General features: G+C 43.5%; 1 protein-coding gene across 5 annotated transcripts in view; it reads right to left on the reverse strand.

The window, feature by feature from the left end:
• Positions 1-225: 225 nt before the first annotated feature.
• LOC138647878 (E-selectin-like) overlaps positions 226-17,536 on the reverse strand; it is a 472,485-nt gene continuing 455,174 nt past the window's right edge. For 4 of the 5 annotated variants that reach the window (XM_069737210.1, XM_069737211.1, XM_069737209.1 and 1 more), the window contains 2 exons: positions 5,004-5,047; positions 1,569-2,607 (listed from right to left, as the gene is read on the reverse strand). In XM_069737210.1, coding sequence (XP_069593311.1) covers positions 2,594-2,607; positions 5,004-5,047 — 58 coding nt within the window. In that variant the 3' untranslated portion in view covers positions 1,569-2,593. Of the gene's footprint in view, positions 2,608-5,003; positions 5,048-17,536 lie in introns of all 5 variants that reach the window. The other variant, XM_069737213.1, reaches the window with a different exon arrangement.

Genomic DNA, 17,536 nt, shown 5'->3' on the forward strand with positions numbered 1-17,536 from the left:
AAACGTCTAAAGAGTCCATAAATAAAAAAGAAAATATGACGGCACCAGGATGAGTGGTTTTTTGATGGTAATTAAAATAGGCAAACGAGCTGCAACTAATCAGAGTTTCATGTGGCAGACAGACCAACCGTGGACCATAATCGCATAGTGGTGCACAACCAAGCAGCAATTCATATAAGAGCGTCCAGAGAGAAAAAACAGAAAAGTTGGCACTCACCCAGCGATGTAAATAAAAAAGTCCTTTATTTATCCATACAATAGGATGCGGACATGCCTGTAGGGCTGCAGTTCAAACGAGAGGGTGCGAGGAGGAGACCGGACGACGGCCGTTTCGCACGGACTGCGCTTCAACGGGTCCAGGTATGTGATTGGGACACAACACCATTGTATATATAGAGAATACAAAGAACAGCTGTGTGACATCGACAATTATTAAACACCTAATAGTGACACGAACTTAAAAACACAATCACATTAAAATTGCAGAGCAACATGCAATCATATATAGCTGTAAACAACCTTATTTTTATAAAAATACCGACATGTCTAACTTATCATTAAGCCCCATTGGACCTTGGGCATTAACCCTCAGGATCCATTTTGCTTCCTGCTGAAGGAGAAGCTTGTTGTGATTTCCTCCTTTCTGGGGCTGTTTAACTATTTCCAGTCCTGCAAAACTCAATAATCTAGGATTGGCATTATGCTTATCACGCATATGATTTATCAGACGTAAGCAGCCTTTTCCTGAAGTAATAGAAGTAAAATGTTCTCTGAATCTTGTACATAATGGGCGAATAGTTTTGCCTATGTAATAGAACTGACAATGACAAAAGAGAATATAAACAACATTTTTACTCCTGCAGGAGATAAAGTCTTTAGTAGTATGGAGTAACGGACCTATTCTTAATGGACTATATATAAGATGGAACTGGCAATAATTTCAATTTCCGCACCTATAATTTCCAGAACTGGAGGTGGTTTTTAACCAATTTTTTTCCTCCGGTGCTAAACGATTCTGCAGTAATATATCTCCCAGATTTTTCGTGCGTTTATACGCGAATTGGGGATTACCAATATTCATTCTGGCTAAATCCCGATCTGAGTGCAAAATATGCCACTTTTTATGGATACCTTTGAGAAATGGCTTTCTTCTTGCCACTCTTCCATAAAGGCCAGATTTGTGCAGTGTACGACTGATTGCTGTCCTATGGACAGACTGTCCCACCTCAGCTGTAGATCTCTGCAGTTCATCTAGAGTGATCATGGGCCTCTTTGCTGCATCTCTGATCAGCCTTTTCCTTGTTTAAGATGAAAGTTTAGAGGGATGGCTGGATCTTGGTAGATTTGCAGTGGTATGATACTCCTTCCATTTCAATATGATCGCTTGCACAGTGCTCCTTGAGATGTTTAGAGTTTTGGAAATCGTTTTGTTATCAAATCCAGCTTTAAACTTCTCCACAACAGTATCATGGACCTGCCTGTTGTGTTCCTTGGTTTTCATGATGCTCTCTGTGCTTCAAACAAAACCCTGAGACTATCACAAAGCAGGTGCATTTATACGGAGACTTGATTACACACAGGTGGATTATATTTATCATCATTAGGCATTTAGGACAACATTGGATCATTCAGAGATCCACAATGAACTTCTGGAGTGAGTTTGCTGCACTGAAAGTAAAGGGGCCGAATAATATTGCACGCCCCCCTTTTCAGTTTTTGAATTTCCACAAAAATTTAAAATAACCAATAAATTTAGTTCAACTTCACAATTGTGTTCCACTTGTTGTTAAGTCTTCACAAAAAATTTATATTTGGTATCTTTATGTTTGAAGCATGATATGTGGGAAAAGGTTGAAAAGTTCCAGGGGGCCGAATACTTTCGCAAGGAACTGTGTATATATACAGCTCTGGCAAAAATTAAGAGACCACCACATCAAAACCCTGTCATGGGCAGCCCAATCTCCAGACCTGAACCCCATTGAAATCCTCTAGAATGTAATCAGGAGGATGATGGATAGTCAAAAGCCATCAAACAAAGAAGAACTGCTTAAATATTTGCGCCAGGAGCAGTGTGAAAGACTGGTGGAAGCATGCGAAGACGCATGAAAGCTGTGATTAAAAATCATGGTTATTCCACAAAATATTTCTGAACTCTTCCTGAGTTAAAACATTAGTATTTTTGTTTCTAAATGATTATGAACTTGTTTCTTTGCATTATTTGAGGTCTGAAAGCACTGTTTTTTTGTAATTTTAATCATTTCTCCTTTTCAGAAAAAAATACAAAATTTATTGCTTAGAAATTCGGAGACATGTTGTCAGTAGTTATTAGAATAAAAGAAAAATTTTACTCAAAAATATACCTATAAAGAGAAAAATCTGAGAAACTGAACATTTTGCAGTGGTCTCTTAATTTTTGCCAGGGCTGTATATAAAAATCTGCAAAACACTGAATACTCATTTTGCACACTGGAAGGTGTTTTAATATTTAAAGCATTTCCTATGTAAGATTGCTCTTCTGTCCACAATTGTATAGCGTTTGACAGGTAATGGTGGCACTAGGAGGGAAGAAGAATTCCAGCAATCGAGGATGAAATTAGATGCCATTATCTAGAAGGAAGCAAAGTAAGAATGAAAATATAGTAAATTAATATTTCCGATGCTCCCTGCCACAATCTGACTAGATAGTTTCTGGCCTTGCTCAATACACTTGCATTGAGAGAGACCGCGCCCATCTAGTTGGATTGTGCCCAGGAGTTTGCATATCACATTGACACATGAGAATCTTCTTAGCGCACAGTGCAAGCGATGTGAGGAGTCACAAGTCTGCAGTCTAACTGCAGACTTGTTGTTTTAGACCAGACAACCCCTTTAACCCCTTTCTGACCTCAGACGGGATAGTATGTCCGAGGTCAGATCCCCTGCTTTGATGCGCGCTCCGGCGGTGAGCCCACATCAAAGCCAGGACATGTCAGCTGTTTTGAACAGCTGACATGTGCCCGCAGTAGCGGCGGGTGGAATCAAGATTCACCCGCCGCTATTAACTAGTTAAATGCCGCTGTCAGATGCTGACAGCGGCATTTAACTTCCGCTTCCGGCCATCGGGCCGGAAATGAGTGCATCACTGAGTGCATAGGCTTATATTGGTGCGAGTGAGCCGAGAGTCGGCCGAGTGTCGGTGACAATGGCAGCATGCTGCGATTGTCTCGGACTGAGGAAAACGGCCGACAAAAAATCGACTGCTGGGAGCTGCCCCATTGTTTAAAGGGACTCTGTCACCTGAATTTGGAGGGAACAATCTTCAGCCATAGGGGCAGGGTTTTCGGGTGTTTGATTCACCCTTTCCTTACCCGCCGGCTGCACGCTGGCTGCAATATTGGATTGAAGCTCATTCTCTGTCCTCCATAGTACACGCCTGCGCAAGGCAAGATTGCCTTGTGCAGGCATGTACTACGGAGGACAGAGAATGAACTTCAATCCAATATTGCAGCCAGCATGCAGCCAGCGGGTAAGGAAAGGGTGAATCAAACACCTGAAAACCCCGCCCCTATGGCTGAAGATTGTTCCATCCAAATTCAGGTGACAGAGTCCCTTTAACATTGGTCCGAGTGCAATGCGATTTTTTATCACATTGCACTCATTCGTTTAAGTCGCCAGTGTGACCCCGGCCTAAGACTTAAGACTGGCCAAGCACTTTAACCCCTTAACCCCCGGGCCATTTTCCATTTTTGTTTATTGCTCCCCTTCTTCCCAGAGCCATAACTTTCTTATTTTTCTGCAAAAATGGCCATGCGAGGGCTTGTTTTTTTGCAGGACAAGTTGTACTTTTGAAAAACTCCATTGATTTTAACATATCTTGTACTGAAAAATGGAAAAAAATTCCAAGTGTGGTAAAATTGCAAAAAAAGTGGAATTCCATAGTTATTTTTTGGTTAGCTTGTTTTTACCACATTCACTAAATGCTGAAACTGACCTGACATTATGATTCTGCATGTCATTATGAGTTAATAGAAACCAAACATGTCTAGGTTCTATTTTATTTAAGGGGTGACAAAAATCCAAACTTTGGTAAAAAAAAAAAATGGAGCCATTTTATGAGACTTGTAGCATCTCCACTTTTCGTGATTTGGGGTTCGCTGAGGGCTTATTTTTGCGCGCTCAGCTGACATTTTTATGGATACCATTTTGGTGTAGATACGACCAAACAAAAAGGTAATGCAGGCGGTTTGAATTTTTTTCTCGTTATGCCATTTATCAATCTGGTAATTCTTTATATTGATAGATCAAGCGATTCTGAACATGGTGATAACAAATATGTGTAGGTTTGATTTTTTTTTATTGCTTTATTTTGAATGGGCGAAAGGTGGGTGATTTTTATATTTTTTATATTTTTAAAAACATTTTTTTTAACTTTTTGCATGCTTCAATAGTCATCATGGGGGACTAGAAACTGCAGCTGTCTGATCGACTTTGCTATATACACGTGATGATAACATCGCCTTTATGTATCAGAAATGCTCACTTGCTTATTTTGAATGGGCGAAAGGTGGGTGATTTTTATATTTTTTATATTTTTAAAAACATTTTTTTTAACTTTTTGCATGCTTCAATAGTCATCATGGGGGACTAGAAACTGCAGCTGTCTGATCGACTTTGCTATATACACTTGATGATAACATCGCCTTTATGTAGCAGAAATGCTCACTTGCTTCAAGCGCCGACCACCAGGCAGCCCTCATAGCAATACAGCAGTGACAAACATAGAGTTCTGCTGGAGACCTCTGGTTGTCATGCCAACCCATCGGTGACCCACGATCACATGACAAGGTCACCGATGGGCGGGATTTCCGTCTCACTTCCCAGAGATGGACTGTGGCATTTAGCAGGTTAACGGCGGAGGGTGGATTGAAATTGCATCTTCATCAAAGGGAGGTATTCCGACTTGAGTGTACTGTTACGCCCAATGTCGGAAAGGAGTTAAATATAGAATATAGCGAAGTACCAACCCTCAAATGCAGGATTTTCAAATGTGCTAGTCTTGTCTTCGTCTCTGAAAATCAATTAACAATAAACAAATTATTATTTAGCTTAGTCCGACAAACCCACTCAGCCCACTTGCTTTAGATTTAGAGAAGCATCATCATTTTGGTAAAATAACCAAAGCTTGTGTTATATTCTGGTTTCAGTTCAAGTGGTCTTAAGTTTAACAGCCGATACATCTAACATTGTACCTCAGAATTACCTAAAACGTCACTATCGCTTCAACAAAAATGCATAAACCAATAGTGTAAATTAATATAGTACAAATAACTGTTACAATATTGTTGGGCACTGAAGGGGAATTTAAGGGATCTGTTTCCAATCTTAGCATAAATGAATTTGGTCCCTGTGGGAGATCAGGGTCAACCAGGCTCTCACAGAAAAGGTTGTACCGTGTGCAGAAAGATATTGAAATACCTGCCATAGGGGTTGCCAACCTAGGGACAGAGTGTAATCCCGATAGGCTCCCCCTAGAGGTAATGGCAGGAGAAATTGAAGATGTTGTTTCGGGCGTAGAAACCGAAGATCCTAAGAGGTCTGCCACAGGGGTCCCCAATTTAGGGATAGAGTGTACCCCCGATAGGTTTCCCCTAGAGGTTGTGGCAGTAGAGGTCATGGGGACCCCAGTGAACCCCGAGCTGGAGGTGTTCCCTGGTAAGGCCGGGACAGCTCAGATCCAGGGTCCCACACGGAGAAGCAGGTATAAAAGATGCAGGTATGCGAAGAGCCGGGAGTGTATGGTTGCAGAGGCAACTGGGGACGTGCACAGGAGGAACCCTCTGACACCGGTCAAGGATGGGGCTGGGGGTCAGGGTAAACTAGAGCTCTCGCTAGACAGCAGTGTCTGGAGGCTCAGGTTCGGGTGCGACATAATACAGACATATGCTCAGAGTTGCCGGCACAGTCTGCGGCGTTTCAGCATGATATAGTCACTGAGGCACGGGTAAGGGTACAGAGAAAATGGTAACAGAGGCCCGAAAGCAGATACTTAGATGACAGGATGACCCGCAGGGTTAGTGAACCCAAAATACACAAGGTCGAGACCACCCAAAACTGGCCCAAATCTGCGGATAATCAGAAAAGAGGGCTAGGCTTCTGCAATAGAGAGCAGGGTGGGTGGTCCCGTAATGAAGTGTGGAGCAGAAACGCAAAGGGGAGGGATGCATGTGCTGATCGATGGTTACGGTCCCTACTTTGGTTTCTTAATGTAGTGTTGAGCGAGGATGTCACAGGGGCATACCGATGCCCTGTCTCATGCCCATACGGGGTAACAAATGTTCAACCCCACAGGTATGAACAGGGGGGAGGATATATGAGGCAGTGACCACTGTTACAGCTAGTGGGTGCGGTTTGTGCTCTCCAGGATGCGCACAGATGCATAGTGAGGCCATAAGGGCATACTACAGACACAGGTGTAGCTGTAATTAGAATGGTGAAGCAGTGACTGATTAAAAGCCCTGTAGTAGAGGGGGAGGTGTGTCAGTGTTGGTCTGGGAAGCAGACAGAGCAGTTGTCTGCAGACCTCTTTCTGTGTGGAGCAACACAGGGGCAAGAGGAACCAAAGAGACTGACACCCTGCATTTTGGGCTGTCTTACGATTACCCGGCTGCAATCCGGAAAATAAAGAGTGTGGTGCACAGCGTGAGTAAAGAGACTTGGTATCGGCGTGCAGTCACCCAGGGAAACTGGACAGAGGGACGTCCGGCCTGTTTATTGACTGCAAAGTAAAGCCGTGTATTGTGTATTTCTAATGAACTGTATGAAGAAGCCGTGTACTATGTATTTCCATTGGTCTGGATGAAGAAGCCGTGTATGGTGTATTTTTTAAAAGACTGTGTGAAGTTACACATTAAAGGAAAGTTTTGTTTGAACTTGCTTGGGTCACTGTTGTTTCACAGCGTACGGTGCAACCGCTGCATCACACTACCAATAATTTTTGGAAATGTGAACAATCCTGGTTGGATCTCCTTCATGCGCGTTGCCTGTAGCAGTAGGCCTCCGAGACCATCAGACCTTCACCTCCTTGGACTCAACTATCAGTGTTACTATCTTTAAATTTTTCTGACAATGGTAGTCTACAAAACTGATATCTGTGCCACCTGAGTGTGGCTCAGCATGAAAGCAGGTAGAGGTGTTGCATGTGGTATCAGGGCTCCCAGCAAAGGAGGCCTACACCGATCCCTCACCCACCTAATCTTACTATGAAGTTCAATTGAAAGCTGTAAATGCTGTCCCAGACCTCGATACCTCATGCCTGGCTGATTGCTGCAGTGCCATGCTGAAATTTGTACTGTGGGTGAATTGAGGCCACTTTCCTGGTGTCTGTCCCTTGTTTGATGTGTTTTGGCAGCATTTGAGGCGGTTATAAGGTGTTGGACATGCGTTTGGTTTTGCCTCCCATTGACACGAATGGCATTCGGTTATGTTTGGCGAATATTCAACTAGTTAATTGCGAATATTGCAAATTTGGTGATCATAATCCGAACCGATCATTGAAATATTTACTCATCTTTAGTCCATAGGACTCTAATTACAATCATGAATGAGTGTAACTCTTATCATTTTATTGTTGAATTTTAAGGGAATCTGTCAATAGGATCAACCCTCCTAAGCCGTCTATATGGGAATGTAGGTCATAGGAAACTGAAAGAAATATACTTTTATATCTGCGATCTTGTGCCTTATTCCTGAGACATCAACTTTATTCTTTTATGTAAATTAACTGTTAAGATCTATGGGCCTGACAAAGATCTGCATGAGAATCTGCCTCCACAGGTTATTTTAAATAAAAAGTAGAGTTACCAGTATAATATGTTACAGTTGTTCTCTGCTCTCCTAGCTTCACTACAGAATTTTGTGTGACTATAAGGCCGGGGTCACACTAGAGAGTTTTACGGATGTATGAGAAGCGCAAAAACAACGCATTGCACACGGACCAATGATTTTCTATGGAGCAGCTCCTATCTGCCGTATATTTCTCGCCTGTATTTTACGGGCGTAGAAAATCGCAGTGCGGCGCCCCAGGGTCCTGGTCGTTGCAGTGGTATTGCTTTCCTCTCGGGGAGAGTGATGCTACGTTTGGAGGCAAGGAAAGATAACTGCATCCAGATATCACAAACATGCAACACACATTCACACTCCAGGCCACCAGGGGGAGCTTCTGCTCCTATTTATTAGGTCACTCCCCATATATATAACTGGGAGTCTGTAGGGGAAGTTAGTTAGTTCCTGACAGACCTCCAGACAGGAGTTATGTTAGTAAATTCCAGACAGTGGTCTTTGGAGGACAGAGGGTCAACGGAGCTGTGCATGCCCTCAGAGCTGCAGCTCCCAGAAAGAGACATTGAAAGGCAGAATTGTATTGCAGCGAGCATGAAGGAAGTCGAAGCAAAGGAGAGGATACCAGAAGGGGACCAGCCCCGCTCAGGCTGCCTCCTTCTGAGGCGCAACATCCCAGTAGCTGGAACGAGGGAGTAAGGACCTCTACGCCTTATTTCATAGACTGGCAGGACAGCTAATTTCAGGTTACCTGTCCGCACCTACACCCAGGAGGCACAGTGACACCTACAGGGCTGGGTTATCTAAGAGACCCTATAAACAGGCTCAAGTCACCAGTCATATGGGTTTTGTCCTATCCTATACGGGGGACACAGAGAGCGAAACACCACATCTGTGAGACCCTTATGTGAAGCCATAGGCAGTAAGGGACTACACCACCGCAGCGCAAGGGAAGGCTACTGATTTCCACCTGGACAAGGGGACTATGGACTTGCCTCCAAACCGGCCGGACTCTGCCTGCCCTGTGATCTGGTGCCCTGGACTGTGGATGCTAAAGTCTTCAGTAAAGGTAAATAGACTGCAACCTTGTGTCCTCGTTCTTCTCTGCACCTCTCACCATCCACCGTCTACACACTGGGACGCCCTGGGGACATACTTCACCTGTGGGAAGGTATACCATCTAGCTGCCATAACATCACCCCAGCGGACCCCTTAAAGCAGCGTCGGTCACCGTGACCGAATACCACAGGTGGCGTCATGAACATATACTCTTTTCTACTATAAAAACCTTTCCCTTTTATACGGACGTCCCAGGGCCACCCCCCCTGTGAACCGCAGGACCCAGTACAGAGTACCCCACGGCCCTTGGGGGGCGATCCAGCAGCATGCTGCGCTTGCCAGCGTATTGCACAAAAAATACGCCAATAAAAGTCTATGGGGCGAGAAAAATACGCATTACACACGGACCATCAGTGTGACTTGCAAGAATTACGCACCGGTGTTCTAGAGAAAAGTCGGTAATTCAGTGCGGTGTACAGTAAAATCACACTGACAAGTTAGATTTGAATAGATCAAATAAATGCCTACACATAGTATAGGTATATATATATATGTAATTGAGACACATATATATATATTTATATTTCATACAGCGCTAGATAGCAGAAAAGCCGGTAATTCAATTGAAACCCGACAGGATATGAGACATGGTTTACATACAGTAAACCATTTCATATCCCTTTTTTTTCGCATATTCCTCACTAATAATGTTAGTAGAGTCTGTGTGCAAAAATTGGGGGCTGTAGCTGTTAAACTAAAGGGTTAAATCATGGAAAAAACTGGCGTGGGCTCCCGCACAATTTTCTCCGCCACAGTGGGAAAGCCGGTGACTGAGGGCAGATATTAATAGCCTAAAGAAGTACCATGGTTATTGCCCCCACCTAAAAACATCTGCCCCCAGCCACCCCAGAAAAGGCACATCTGTAAGATGCGCCTATTCTGGCACTTAGCCTCTCTCTTCCCACTCCCGAGTAGCTGTGAGATATGGGGTAATAAAGGGTTAATGTCACCTTGCTATTGTAAGGTGCCATTAAGCCTGGTTAATAATGGAGAGGTGTCAATAGGACACCTATCCATTATTAATCCAATAATATTAAAGGGTTAATAATACACACACATTAAGAATAAAGTATTTTATTGAAATAAAAACACACATGGGGTTGTAAAATCTTTATTATACACTTAATCCACCTGAAGACCCTCGTTCTGTAAAAGAACAAAAATAAAAAAGCAACAATATCCCATACCTTTCCGGCGCTCAGTCACGTACAGTTGTGAAGCATACCCTGCAGTGCATAGGTCCGGTTATATATAGCATATGTGCCACACAGGGCACCAATCACTAACACACCGCCCACCACCACATAATTAACAGTTTACAAAATAAAAACAGACATCAAACATATGCCAATTAAAAATCTCCCAGCACTAGTATTGAACATGTATACATAAGGTTAATATTCCCCACTGTTATATACAAATGAGCCAAAAATCACAAAGACTTAAGCTGTTAAGATCCGGTGGTAATGTAGGTGGTTATCGATTTTGTTATAGGTTTTCCTATTGGCAGTGAAGAAGATGTCCGGATAAGGAGTCTGCCGATTGGTGTTGTTACACCTCATGACGCAAATGGAAGCCTGAAATCGATTGGAAGCGCTTTGTTTACCACTCCATGTGGACGAAAGATGATTGGAGGACACAGTTATGTTGACCCCGTCACCGGATCTTAACAGCTTAAGTCTTTGTGATTTTTGGCTCATTTGTATATAACAGTGGGGAATATTAACCTTATGTATACATGTTCAATACTAGTGCTGGGAGATTTTTAATTGGCATATGTTTGATGTCTGTTTTTATTTTGTAAACTGTTAATTATGTGGTGGTGGGCGGTGTGTTAGTGATTGGTGCCCTGTGTGGCACATATGCTATGTATAACCGGACCTATGCACTGCAGGGTATGCTTGATAAAGACCCACAGGGTCGAAACGTTGCTGTTTGCTTTTTTATGGCTTAAATAAATTTTCTAAATTGGATTACACCCGGATGGAGCGCTGTCATTTTCCTACTTGTAGTCTCTGATGGTCCTAGTGGGTTCCCTGGACCTGGACGGGCGCTCCGGTTAGTGAAGTGCGGTTAGCCATCTCTTTTCGTTTTGGACTGCTGGAACCTGGTTGACCTGCACCACACCGCAATGGCGGAAGGATTTATGACTCCAGAGGTGGGTGAGTGTTGTGGATTCTGTTTTTGGGCTCCCTCTGGTGGTTACAGATGGTACTGGGTGACTTGTGTTCTCTGCTGTCTCTGGTGTCCACCTGTTCTATCAGGATATGGGAGTTTCCTATTTAACCTGGCTTTCTTGTCATTTCCTCGCCGGCTACCAATGTAATCAGTGTGTCTTGTTACCTCTGCTTCCCGCTTCTGTAATCTTCAGGACAAGCTAAGTTTTTGATTTTCCTGTTTCACGTTTTGCTTAATTTTTGTCTTAGTCCAGCTTGCAGATATGTGATTCCTTTTTGCTGGTTGCTCTAGTGGGCTGATATTACTCCTCATGTTCCATGAGTTGGCACATGAGTTCAAGTAATTTCAGGATGGTTTTTTGTAGGGTTTTTCGCTGACCGCGCAGTTCACTTTTGTATCCTCTGCTATCTAGCTTTAGCGGGCCTCATTTTGCTGAATCTGTTTTCATAACTACGTGTGTGCTTTCCTCTCATTTCACCGTCATTACATGTGGGGGGCTGCTATTTCTGTGGGGTGTTTCTCTGGAGGCAAGAGAGGTCTGTGTTTCTTCTAATAGGGGAAGTTAGTCCTTCGGCTGGCGCGAGACATCTAGGAATCATCGTAGGCACGTTCCCCGGCTACAGCTAGTTGTGTGTTTAGGTTCAGGATCGCGGTCAGCTCAGTTTCCATCACCCTAGAGCTTGTTTTGTTTTTTGTGCTTGTCCTTTTTGTGATCCCCTGCCATTGGGATCATGACAGGTGAGTCGGAGAATGCCATTACTTTCTCATATACCGATGATGATGCGGCTCGTATTCTGGCTGGCACGAGCATGGACACTAGATTTCTTAGTAAACCCACTGTTGAAATGTTGAAGAGGAAATTGGAAAACGAAAAGAGGAGATTGATTTCCTTTGAACTACATGTCATGACTCTGACCGAATATTTCAAAGCACGGAGGATCCCACGAGGGCTACGGCCACATCTTAGACCCACTTTGTTACCAGAAAATGTCCAGTTCTGCATGAAATTTGAATCGATTACTAACAAATATGCCTTTGATGTTATGCTGTTAAACATTGAATTTTTAAAGGCGGAAATGATTATCATGAAGAAAAACATTACGGAACTGGAGGATCAGGTGAAGGCCCAACTTACAGCTCATGACTGGGACCCTCTTAAGATTAAAATGGAGGAAAACCTGATGAAGTTCAGGAATGATATAGAGACTACCAAGAGGACTAAATGGTTCCGTGATGCGGATGACTATAAGGTGGGTCGTGTCTTCTCTTGGCAGATGGGACCTGGCCAGTATTTGAACAATGGCAACAAGAGAACTAATGGCATTAGGAGGCGGAGAAGACCACAAGTCAGAAAACAGACCAATTTTGGTTTTACTACTGCTGACTCAGAATCAACGGATGACTCCAATGCTGGAGGGTCTAAGAAGACACAACAACATCGTCAACCTTTTTTAGGCAAAGAGAAGGTGGACAAAGCCATCCCCGGAGACGCGGTCGGAGAGGGGGCCGCAAACATAAGGAATGGAGGGACATCTTGGGAGCAACGTCCTGGACGGAATGCCACGATGAGAACAAGGAACATGAAGGACAACTAAGTGACAGTAAGGAGTTGGTGGTGAATATCTCGTCAATTATTTTATCTGATGTTGAGATTAAGATACTGTCCAAAGGGCTGTCATTCTGCCCCTCACATAGCCCCGACTGGTTTTCATTGGAGGTAGATTTACAAGCTTTCTTCAGAAGACTAAGACTATCTACCTTTTTCTCTGAAAAAATAGAAAGACCTGAACTCCCGAGCACCACTACAGATAGTATTGATAATAGCTTTACCCTGAAGGGGGTGGGCTTGTATAGTAAAAGCAATTTTCAACCACCTAATAGAAATCATTTTGTGGAGTCTTATGTAGAATTGGTGCATAGGGATATTGAGAAATTAAAAAAGGATTTTAAATCTACCACAGTTCACAATTTGACACTGGTTGAAAGAAACACACTAAAGGCTTTGGCCGACAATACTTCAATAACAATTAAACCAGCTGATAAAGGTGGGGTGGTGGTGGTTATGGACAGTGCCAAATACAGGGCAGAAATATTGAGACAATTGGACGATGGAGCGGTCTATGAGAGACTGCCGTGCAACCCAACTCTCCGTTTCCAGAGGGAATTACAGCTTGTGGTCAATGACTCCCTTGGATTGGGACTCATTGACCACAAGCTGGCTGAATTTTTGATGATTGAAGCTCCGGTAGTCCCGGTACTATATATACTACCAAAAATACATAAAGATCTGTACAATCCCCCGGAGGGGAGGGGCTCCCTCTTTAACAATGTTGCAATCTTTTTGGACCGTGTATTGAGATCGTATGCTACATCAGCAAAGTCCTATATTCGAGATACAGGGGATTTTTTAAATAAGATTGAAAATGTTATTATTTCTGAGTCCATCATTTTGGTTTCGTTTGATGTAGTATCTTTATACACCTCCATTGAACACGATAAAGGGCTTGAAGCGGTTTCATGTGCGTTATCGGGCTCTGACGTGGCCCCAGAGTGTGCACGACTCATCCTCACATTGCTGGAATTCATCCTCAGACGGAATTTTTTTCTGTTTGGGGATGAGTTTTTCTTGCAATTGAGAGGTACCGCCATGGGGTCCAATGTGGCCCCAACTTATGCCAACATCTACATGGCGGTACTTGAGGATGGGTTCGTGTACAATTCCAGCCTCTGGCGCCACGTCAGAGCCTGGTGGCGATACATTGATGATATTTTTGTAATTTGGGAGGGGACTTCTGCTGAGTTAGAGGCCTTTCATGGGGTTTTGAACCAAATATACCCTGAATTACAATTTACTCTGACTCACTCAACTACACAGATACAATTCCTGGACACTCTGGTTTATAAGTGTGGAAATAAATTAGAGACTGACAATTTTGTTAAAGAAACGGACAGAAATGGGTTATTAGCTTTTGATAGCAATCACCCAAGAAGAATGGTGGGTTCTCTTCCATGGAGTCAGCTCTTAAGAGTGAGGCGAATTGTGTCTGATGAGGAACGAGTGGATCTTAGACTCAATGAGATGTGCAATAAATTTATCTCTAGGGGATACCCTATTAGGGAGGTAACTAGGTATAAAAATAAGGCTGCTGGTTGCTCCTGTGTGAGTATCCGGAACAAGACTCGCGTTGAATCTACAAATGACAGGATTCCTTTTGTGTCAACATATAATCCGGCTAGTAAACGCATTGGGAATATATTGAGACGACACTGGACCCTGTTACAACGTGGCCTTCCTTCTATCCCTAGTTTTGAGACTTTCCCCATGATGTCATTTAGAAGGGGACGTAACCTCAGAGATAGACTTGTGAAATCCGATATTGGGACCTCTAAAAAATCCATTCAGAGTACCCTAAGTTCAGCTAAACATGGGAATTTCCCTTGTTTGGGCTGTTCTTGCTGTAATAACATGCTAAAGGGGGAGTTTTGCTACCACCCACATACGGGAAAGAAAATTTTTCTCAAGGAGAGATACACTTGTGCTTCAAGTTATGTTGTGTATATGATTGTGTGCCCTTGTGGACTCACCTATGTTGGTGAAACAACCATGGAGGTAAGGGCACGCATTAATAAACACAAGAGCACAGTGAGAACGGGGTTCACGGAATTGCCAGTCCCTAAGCACTTTGCCGATAATAGACATTCAGTAAATGAACTTAGATTTAGGGTGATAGATAGTGTCCCGGTACTCAGGAGAGGAGGCAATAGATTACAAATTCTCAAGACTAAGGAACTTCGGTGGATTTATACTTTGGGGTCGTTACAACCCAAAGGCCTCAATATTGACTTCAATCTACATGCTTCTGTTCGTTAAGATTGTGGGGTCATGATCATTGGTATTTGTTTTTAATATCTCTATAGCCTAGTTAGGTCATGTTGTATATTGTATGGTTTTTATTGTCTGTTTTTTTCTGTACTTATTTACTGTTTTTTTGTTTCCCTGGTTTTTTCCTTTTTGTCTAGGTAGATTCTGCTACAGTCGACGGTCAATAGGATGGAACATTTGTTGTACTGGTATTTTGTCTGTGATGGGAGATCACACTGGGTTCCTTTTCCTGTGCCCCTCGACTGTTGCATATTGATGACAATATGATATCTGGTTATTGGTAATAATGGTTTTGTTATATACTGTGCTATTCAGTTGCTTTGGGTCCCTGCATAGGGATAGTCATTATAATGGTGGGGTGAGAGATACAGTGGGAAGTATTGAAGGTATTTGGGGATTATTTATTTGATATATCTCCCCCTTGTAATGTATGCCCTATGTGTATCCTTATACATTATTTAGATTGGTCATCTCTATCATTGATTTAGATACATCTACATGGATTACCTGAATGGGCTATTCCTACATTATATGCATAGTACCTAGGTTATGGCAACATTGCTGTTTACTCTGCGTGCCGCATGAGGTAGGTGCATTGCGGGCTCCGCTTTTTAGTTCTCCACGTGGTTTCATGTGGGGTCCTGATTTGTGCGGGGGTTTGTGTGCGCCTCCCGGCTGTCGCAGTGCTAGATTCAGCTGGTTGCCAGACGCGCGGGTGACATGGTGCTGGCATTGCGGTTGTCCTGGCAACGCTACAGCTTGGCCCCGTACTCTGCACTAGGTGGGCGTGTGGCGCTCGCTGTTCTCGATTGGTCCCCGACATGGTCACGTGTTGGGGGCGGACCTGAGCGGTGATGCGCCTGCGCTTATCGAGCGACGCAGCTGGTGGCTAGAGGCGTCGGAGTTATAATGTAGGTGGTTATCGATTTTGTTATAGGTTTTCCTATTGGCGGTGAAGAAGATGTCCGGATAAGGAGTCTGCCGATTGGTGTTGTTACACCTCATGACGCAAATGGAAGCCTGAAATCGATTGGAAGCGCTTTGTTTACCACTCCATGTGGACGAAAGATGATTGGAGGACACAGTTATGTTGACCCCGTCACCGGATCTTAACAGCTTAAGTCTTTTTGGTTTTTGGCTCATTTGTATATAACAGTGGGGAATATTAACCTTATGTATACATGTTCAATACTAGTGCTGGGAGATTTTTAATTGGCATATGTTTGATGTCTGTTTTTATTTTGTAAACTGTTAATTATGTGGTGGTGGGCGGTGTGTTAGTGATTGGTGCCCTGTGTGGCACATATGCTATATACAGTATAACCGGACCTATGCACTGCAGGGTATGCTTGATAAAGACCCACAGGGTCGAAACGTTGCTGTTTGCTTTTTTATGGCTTAAATAAATTTTCTAAATTGGATTACACCCGGATGGAGCGCTGTCATTTTCCTACTTGTAGTCTCTGATGGTCCTAGTGGGTTCCCTGGACCTGGACGGGCGCTCCGGTTAGTGAAGTGCGGTTAGCCATCTCTTTTCGTTTTTTACGTACAGTTGTGAATTCCGCTCTTGGGCTCCCTCCGGTGGTTGTAAGTGGCACTTTTGTGAGTTCTGCTCTTGTGCTCCCTCTTGTGGTTTCTAGTGGTATGGCAGCTCCTTGGAGTTAGCTGTCATCAGCTGCCTCCACTTATCGTATTTTTGTAGTGTTTTATACTGACCGCACAGTATTCCATCCTGTCCTATCTATTTAGTTAGACTGGCCTCCTGTGCTCATCCTGGTTTCATTCTGTGTATGTCTTTTCCCTCTCCACTCACAGTCATTATTTGTGGGGGGCTAATCTATCCTTTGGGGATTTTCTCTGAGGCAAGATAGCTTTCCTGCTTCTATCTTTAGGGGTAGTTAGCTCTTAGGCTGTGACGAGATGCCTAGGGAGAGTTAGGAGCATTCCACGGCTACTTCTAGTGTTGTGTTGAGCTTAGGGACTGCGGTCAGTACAGTTACCACTTCCTTCGGAGCTCGTTCCATGTTGCTCCTAGACCACCATATCATAACACGTCCCATGCTGTAAATCCATCTGAAGGGGTTAAATAATTTTACAGCCAGGAGCCTGCTAATGCAGCTGTGCTCCTGACTGTAAAAACTGGGGAATGGATTGAAAGCAGTGGAACGTAGCATCGCAGACTTGCGGTGCTGCGCCCCCTGCTGGCATAAACTCATATGAACTCCAGCGTGGGAATTTTTCTGACTATTCTCTCACGCTAGAGTTCATATGAGTTTATGCCAGCAGGCTCAATGACATATATATATATATATATATATATATATATATCTATATATATATAATTGCCTAAGGGTTTTTCTGTCTGTCTGTCTTTCTGTCTGTCTGTCCTGGAAATCCCAAGTATCTGATTGGTCGAGGCCGCCAGGCAAAGGACGTAGAAATCCCACGTTTCTGATTCAGCGACGGGCACAGTATCGACGTAGATGTCATAATGGTTGCCATAGCGATGACGATGATGTCATAAAGGTTGCCTCGACCAAT

This window comes from Ranitomeya imitator, chromosome 8 (genome assembly GCF_032444005.1).
Source record: "Ranitomeya imitator isolate aRanImi1 chromosome 8, aRanImi1.pri, whole genome shotgun sequence".
Taxonomy (NCBI): Eukaryota; Metazoa; Chordata; class Amphibia; order Anura; family Dendrobatidae; genus Ranitomeya; species Ranitomeya imitator.